General features: G+C 45.8%; 1 protein-coding gene across 1 annotated transcript in view; it reads left to right on the top strand.

The window, feature by feature from the left end:
- The first annotated feature begins 655 nt into the window (after nt 1-655).
- Nucleotides 656-8,007, top strand: part of sash1a (SAM and SH3 domain containing 1a) — a 151,315-nt gene continuing 143,963 nt past the window's right edge. Inside the window, 1 exon segment of the mRNA XM_062466975.1 lies at nt 656-2,273. Coding sequence (XP_062322959.1) covers nt 1,764-2,273 — 510 coding nt within the window. The 5' untranslated portion in view covers nt 656-1,763.

The raw sequence follows: 8,007 nt of genomic DNA, 5'->3' as shown, positions 1-8,007 counted from the left end.
CAGCTCGGGTTTGATAAAACATGCATCACCAAGCTCACTACCCAGAGTCCTGTTGGACACCGCAATCCCCCCCACCCACCACCACCCCCTTTCCAATACACACCCTCCTGCCCACCCTCACCCCTCTCAATGTTGGACTCTTACCTGTGTTTGGGTATCCTGGGAGGGTATCCTGTCCAGACTGACCAGGTTACCTTGGACTGATGTTGTTGTATGAGGCAACATGTGCAGATAAGCGTGGAGAAGGGATATGAAAGATAGACAGATTGACCAACAGACTGACCAACACACACAGACAGACAGACAGACAGACAACTAGACAGACAGACACTCACACACAAAGAACACAAGGAAACATTCAATATATATCTTTCTTGAGCTGGCTGCTCCAATTAGTTTAGCGCTAAAAGCGCCCAAATCCTTGGTAGCTTGTGAGGAAAAATCACTGTAGCTTGAAAATTAAAGCAATGGAATGCCATTGTTAAATAACCAGTGTGCAGTTGTCAATGTTAGGCACAGTCATCGGCTGTGCAAGCAATACTTCAGTACCCTAGCTGTAACATAGGGGGCACTAGTGCGTGGCAAAAAAAAATATATCCAGGGAAACGTTGAATGAGTGATATAGAGAGCGTGTATGCTGTGTGTAAGCGAGAGTGAGAGAGCCACAGAGAGAAGAACGGAGTAACGAAATCACACAGTCTGGAAGAGAAACGTAAATCAAACCAGCAAACCATACTGTACATTTAAATTGTCCGACTGGTCTAAATGTTTTGCCCACAGGGCATCTTTCTTTGCTACTCTCGCGGTTAACTTTGGACTGTCCGTGGGAAGCCCGTGGACGTGCGCTTCGCGGTTCGGTGACAGGTTGTAAAGAAGGAATTCCATCACTATTTTTAAAACCACGAACGAATTTGGGGGCGTGGATGGTTCAAGCACCGGCTGTTCTGCTGGTGGAATATTGAATGCGTTGGCTGTGGAAGTGTCGTTATCTGCACCGTCTTACCGGCTTGGAGTGGCCAGATCGCACAGCCAAATCGGTTGGGCACTATATGGCTTTTTAACAGCTGCGCTCGTTAATGTAAGATTACTTTCAGATTCACATTCATTGTTCACTCTGGATTCCACTCGTTCTGTTCTGATTGCCATTTCTTCAGAGGGCCAAAGGCGGAGTTGAAAGCAGTACAAGAGTAAGGAAAACTGTCTCCAAAAGCGCAACGTTAAATTGGGTATTACGCGGTTATTATAACCCACAAAAGGCTGCTCTTCAGTTTGTGCGGTGGCTGGAATAGGTATTATTTTTGTTGAATTAATTTTCACTGTCTAATATTTTTTATTTAAACTGAAGAATCCGGCAAAGTCAAAATGGGCGAGTAACATCGATGTCCAAACGATGTCGGTCAGCTGAGCTGTCTAAATTGAAGTCCTCTCCTTGATCTGCAAATATAGGCAGGTGTCAAACTCACGTGGTAGTGTTGGACTGTAACAGGCTACTTTACCTTTTCACCACGTATTTTTGAACTTGTGAGTTACAGAAGAAAAGTAAGATCATGAAATTTAAGACCTTTTGAAATACATGCCGTCTTGGTTATGGATAATCGGCATTACGTTTGTTCACGATGCCCGAGGTTTAAACCCTTTTGCGGACTGCTTACGTATCGTCATTACAATGCGATTTAAAATTCATATGTGGAAGTAACTGCCTCTGAAGTAATCTTATAGGCTACCTGCTTTTTTGAGTATCTTTATCCATTGTTACACTCAAAATGACAAGCAGTGGACCTGTTATTGTCTTTGAGTGGCTAAAGACACTTCAGCTCTCCCAATATGTCGAGCCATTTGTTGACAACGGCTACGATGATCTGGAAGTTTGCAAACAAATCGGGGACCCAGACTTGGATGCCATCGGCGTCTACATACCCCACCACCGGCAAAGAATTCATGACGCTGTGCAAAGGCTGAAAGAAGAGGATAAGGAGACAGCCTGCGGGCTGTACTTCACCCTGGAGCCGATGTCCTCTGCATCCGAGGTTTACACCACCCACATGGTGGACCAGTATGAGTCCAAGCTCCGGGGGTCAAAGTCCTGGACGGAACCGAACAGTGACCGGGTCGGCCGCAACGGGGGTTATCTGGGTGCACAGCGGAACCTGACGCTCGGTACTAGTAATCGGAGAGAGCTGGTGATTTATCCCAAACTGAAGCTGAAGATTATGATCAGAGATAAACTCATCAGAGATGGCATCAACCTGGCCAGGCCTCCATTCTCAAACAAGGTATGACTATCCATCTGCCCATCATTCTCACTGGAAGAAAAACACATTCTTGGTCACTAAAAGGACCCCCACCCACTCGTCCAATTGCATTCGTCATGATGCATTTCCTAATGCCATACCCTACTGTAGATCTGCTTTGAGTTAGTTATTGTACCCTGGGGACATGTGATTGGCTGCCACAATGACTCACATTGATCAATGAGCAACATTAACATTCACTCTATAATTTCTGATTGAAATGTACACAGACCTATTAATCTATGGTGACATCATCAACTTGTCCAGGATCTGGGCCATGGCTGTCTGACCTCAGAGTGGACAGAACAACAGATAAAGGGCTGTGACCGGATTGGCCAGGTCTTGTTGCTTTGATGATTGGACATCTGTTTTGATTGGCTGGGTGTTGGGTGAAGAGTGCCCAGCTGCTTGGCTGTTGCAGACTAGCAGCTCCCTGTGAGGACCCAGACTGAGAGAAGCTGTTGTTGTTAGAGGAGGCACAGTGGCCCTCTTGTGAGGGTTCACTGAATGGACAGGGCTGTTTATGTGTGAGGCAGCACTCGGTCATCGGTCATCACAGCAAGAATATATGTGTTTGTGCGTGCGGCTGTGTGTGAGAGACATACTGTATGTATGCATGTGAGAGACACTGAGTGTGTGCGTTTGTGTATATGTGTGTGTGTTTAGCGCATGTAAATGCTCTATCGTAATCCTCCCCCTATAGGGAACATTCTTAAAAAGATCAATGTGTTTCAAAATAGCATTTCCTGGGATTGTCCTATAGATCGGATTATCCTCTTGTCCTTTGTGGTCATCCACTGGGTTTGATTCCTCACTTAGATAATTCCTTCAAGTCACCGTCCTGCCTTGCCTTCTCCTGAACCACAGATCAATACGGAAAAAAGACTTCTGTTTTTATTACTTTTGTCAGCCTTTCTTTTCCCTCTTTGTATTTACACCACTTTGAATGTTTCTCATAAATGGCAGTCCCACAGAGATTAGGGATTGGTATGGATTATCTTCTTGCCCAGAACTCAAACAAAGTGTTGGCTCTAGAGGGTTAAACCAGCCCTCCCTTTGAAGCCTGTATTTATATTGAGCCAAAGCTTCGACATTGAGGCTTGAGAGGAGAATGAACAGTTCAAGGTCCTTGAGAGCAGAGAGAGACGGTGTGAGATAGTGTGTGAGCGTAAATACTCCTGTTTGTTTATGTGTGTGTGTGTGTATGAAACCCTGCAGTCTTGAATTGGATCCAGACCAGTGCTTTTCTCCTCAGGAGGAGCAAGTCAAGTGTGAGCCCATGGTGATGGAAGGAGTGTGATCAGCTGGCCTGTGATTGGTCAGTGAAGGGTTCTCCTCTCTCTGCCCTTGAGACATCCACTCTACTGGACACAGAGATGGGAACACACACTCCAGGGACATAAATGTCTGTCTTGGCATATACTGTGTGGTCAGCTGGTGTTTGAGCAGAGAGAACCAGAGCAGCAAGACTCAATGGGCCTCTCAAGTGTTTGTTCATTGCCACATCCTCGTGGGATAGACCATAATCCAACGCTTCTCTCCAAGGACTCTGCTGGGAGCAATAAATACCCATGATCCTTATTTAGGCCATATAGATCTCTTGTTTGGGGGAAGAGAGAGAGAGAGAGAGAGAGAGAGAGAGAGAGAGAGAGAGAGAGAGAGAGAGAGAGAGAGAGAGAGAGATGGAGAGGGGTTACAAACAAACAAACCTTTCAACAGTAATTGTGCAATTCTGCTATAGATATGTCTTTGGGTAAACAATACTAATGGTAAAGACGGTGTTTACTGTTTCACTGTAGTATACTGTGATGCAAGAGAAGCTTATATTGTAGCTGTGGAGACAGCACATTATCTGAAATGAGATCAAATAAGACTTCTAGATAAAGCCATGGAGGTATACAGCATGATGGCATAGCTCAGCTCTGCTTCAGGACAGCAGTGTAAACAGACTTTTAGAAGAGCGTGTAACGGTGTTGTGGTGACACCTATGACATTCCACAGCCAATGAAGACAGGTGGGGTTGGGGGTAAGGGGGGGTGGAGTGACCTTCTATGCCCTATCCCTTCTTTGCTTAATCTATTACTGTGGAACTAATCTAACCAAGGATCAATACAATGGCCAGATTGACTTAGAGTAACCTACTGTAATCTTCTGAAGTTTACAGACATTGCCCTAGAACAATTTACTTTAATCTTCAGGAGTTCAAATCCTAAATTTCTGTCTCATAAACCCTCCACAGCCAGACTGAGTTGCTCAGACAGGAGTATTGAGTCCTCAGTCCCAATCCTCAACAGTGGTTCTATCTCCTTTGTGAGGGTTGTGTGTCAGGAGGAAGTGGAGGCCAAACACAGGGAGATCATCCATTGTTAGTCTACAAGCTGATGGAGCCACATGTCCTTTCACTAGGGCAATGTTTTGGATTCTCAATTTCCGTCTATTGAATAGGACTGACGAGGGCAAGTGTCCAACTTTTTGCCGGCGATAGAAACCTGTGTGTCTTATGGAGTGTGTTGATTGTAAATAGATGCACATTGTTTTGCACTGCGCCAACAGGGCCAGCCGTGTGAAGAGAGAGGAAAGATGAGATGGCTTTGGTTCAGGGAAGGCTACAGGGAAAGGCTTCAGGGAAACTCATGCATGTTACATAGCAGCTTAGCACTGATGCTATGCACTCTGGTGTATTTGTCAAGGGGAGCGGTAGCGTGGGTGGTGGTGGTGGGGGGGGGGGGGGGATAGTTGAATCTATTCCTCTGCTGTGGAGAAGTTCAGCACCTTACATGCTCAGCTCTCACCTCCCTTCCTGCTGTCATTCTTTAAGCTGGATGAATATCCCAGCTATCTCTTGTTTTTCAGGAAATTAACTTTCTGTTAGAGGTGGTTCTTCGTTGGCAAGTGTCATGAGGAAACCAATTGAAAATCCACAGAGGTTCCCTCGAAGGAAATCGAAGGCCTGTGTAAAAATTGCTATCTTCTCCTCTACCCATCCTTTCCTCTCATCCCTAGACCTCTTCTGTGTGCGTTTCACTGTGCCGACTTCGTTTTCATTTAATGAAGAGCTTTTTCATTACCCTCTTGTGAAAGCTTTTCATTTAACCTGTAGTTTTCTGCCAGCTATTACTGGTCTTGTGTATCAGACAGTTGGGGCTGGCAGTTTGCCAGTGGTGGGTTTGCCCACCCTGGGTCACTGCTGAAAGCTGTTGTTTTGTTAGTTCCAATGAAGGGCTCCACATGAGCGCCTCATCAACAAACGGCTTGTAAAGAGGAAGTCGTAAAAGAATTAAGGATGGCCAAAGTGGGCTGGAGAGGGCAGTGAAAGCAAGGGGAAGTCATGTCATTGTTCATGTCAAGGGTGGATGTGGAAGGGTTGGGTTGAATGTGACCCACATTTACCTCAGACACAGTCAGAATCTGACTTCTTAAAGTGTACTCTTCTGGAAGCGCATCTGGGTGTGCTCTGAATGCGGGTTAGCGCGACCGTTGTGGGCTTTGACCCCCACAAGTTCTGGACCCGTTTGCCGAAAACACAGGCTGGGCTGCGGTGATTCTGATCACTGTTGACAAGGAGAAACGGAGTGCGCGGCCCTCCGGCTTGCTGTGGGTGTCGGGGAACGCTATCATAACGTCTGATTTACATTTCAGATCCTCGCCCTGCCTCAGGAGTGCGAGCTCAGATTTTGGAGTGAGAGATCTCTTTCCCAGCTGTCCAAAGATCCGGCCAAATACTCGGTTTTTCATTCAGTATGTCTTGTGAATTTGTCCACTGTCTGGAAAATGAAAGATTTCTACGATCTCCGTAGATGTTGGTGTCATTACCTGGTCAGGGTAACAGTGTAATGGTGTGTCCTTTTACTAAAAGGCTTTTTACTCAGAGTCTGGACTAAAGAGGGAGTGTCTGTCTATCTGTCTGTCTTCAAGAAACGCACACACAGCACAGACAGACAGACACAGATTTGAAGAGACAGACAGACATGACCACCCTTCTCCAGGGAGCATGTGTGAATGTGGGAAACCAGCAGAACAGTGTGTGTTCAGCTGGCCCTCTCATTTCAGAGGGAAGTGGAGAGGTATTGTCCTCTTTGTGCTGTTTCACTCCTGATCCTCACTCTGCACACTTCTCTAGTTCTTCTCTAGATTGAAGGAACCTTGGGAGGAAGGAAGTAGACCTCAATTATAGTCTGGAACCCACAGTGTAATTACCTATGAAAATGTCAATAATAACCTAGCCATGTGGTGGAGATATTGTAACGGAAGTGTGCGAGCCATCTCACAGACATGTTGGGTATGTTTCCAAGATGTTTTGCAAGGCAACCAAGCCTAACCCTATTCCTGGTAGATGCTATTCCTTGATCCTTTAACATGAGAAGGTATAGATATATTAAGGACTGCAGTATGGAACATCTACAGCACGTATCGCTAATATCTCGGCAGTCAACAGCTTTAAATAAAGCTTCTTCAGCATGTTGTCATCATGGCCTCTCGGTTGTCCCCGGCGTGCGTCGGTAGCAGGTCGTGATGACACTCGTCCCTCATGGCTGCCCTGTCACAGCTATTCTGGTCCCACTGCGGGAAGACTCTGGCAGCTTCCAGACAGCCTGGCTACATAGTGCTGCTGTATCTCCAATATGCACATCTCTTCAGCTGTCGAGTGTTTTGGGCAAAGGAGTTTCTGGAACTTGGATTAGACAATGTGCGACTCACTATGGTATTTTGAAAGCCCCGTTGTGTTTCTTTGACGTAGTTCAAAAGGTCATCAAGCCTGTTTCCATATTATAATCCTTAGTTTTCACAGGATTCTCTATTGTGCTTTTGGGGAAAAGCTTACCAAAAAACGCCTCAACAGGGATTAACCAATCAAAGTGACAGGCAAGCCTTTCGCTTTCGTTCCGAGGTATAACGCTGTGGTGAATAGGGCCTCCGCCTCTGCACTAGAGGATTTCAGAGATGCACTTCGTGGTTCAGAGGATTTGGATTCTGAAATGTGTTTCATTGTTGGGTGAAATGGAGGCTGGTTCTTTGAGTGGAGCAGGGAGGGACAGAGAGGGGGAGTAAGATACTAGAAGGATTTCAGAGCTGTAAAAAAAAGAATTTCATGCATTTCTCCAGCACCTTAATTCCAGCATCGTCACGCTCAACTGATGGGAAGCTGTTTTCTCTGTCTGGAGTTCACGGATGCAGATGTAGTCAGTTAGCATGACTGAACACAGTGTACATTTGTCAGTACAATACTAAGTGAATATCATAAAAGGTTGTGGATACTTCGCCAATGGATTCTTCTGTCTGTTGCAATGGGAAGCAAAGGAGGATTTTCTCCTCAGGATGGGGAGTGACCTTAGAGCAGGCTGGAGCACCTGACTGAGTCACAACCCAGATTGTAACAGTACAACACACTCATCGTCGGAAAATCCACACACAGTCAGGTTGATCTTTCATAGAAAAAAAATGGTCCAGTGTTATACTACATGTCCTTATATGGCAAACCACATGAGACCTATTGTCCAATAGGACTGTTTACAAACTCTTTCTCTCATATCCACTTCCACATGTGGGGTCATGCACTAGGGTCCCTGGCACCGGTTGCCATGGAGACAGATAGTGGGTATTTGGGGATTAGTGTGTGTGTTTGTCTTGTGGTCTGGGATTGGAAGGTCTAAGTGGCAAAGTGCAGGTCGAGATTAGAGCGATTAGTCTGTGGAAATGTGGAAAATTGGTTTTCTCC

Source organism: Osmerus eperlanus, chromosome 8, assembly GCF_963692335.1.
Source record: "Osmerus eperlanus chromosome 8, fOsmEpe2.1, whole genome shotgun sequence".
Lineage (NCBI taxonomy): Eukaryota > Metazoa > Chordata > Actinopteri > Osmeriformes > Osmeridae > Osmerus > Osmerus eperlanus.
This window is presented reverse-complemented; position numbering and strand designations above follow the sequence as displayed.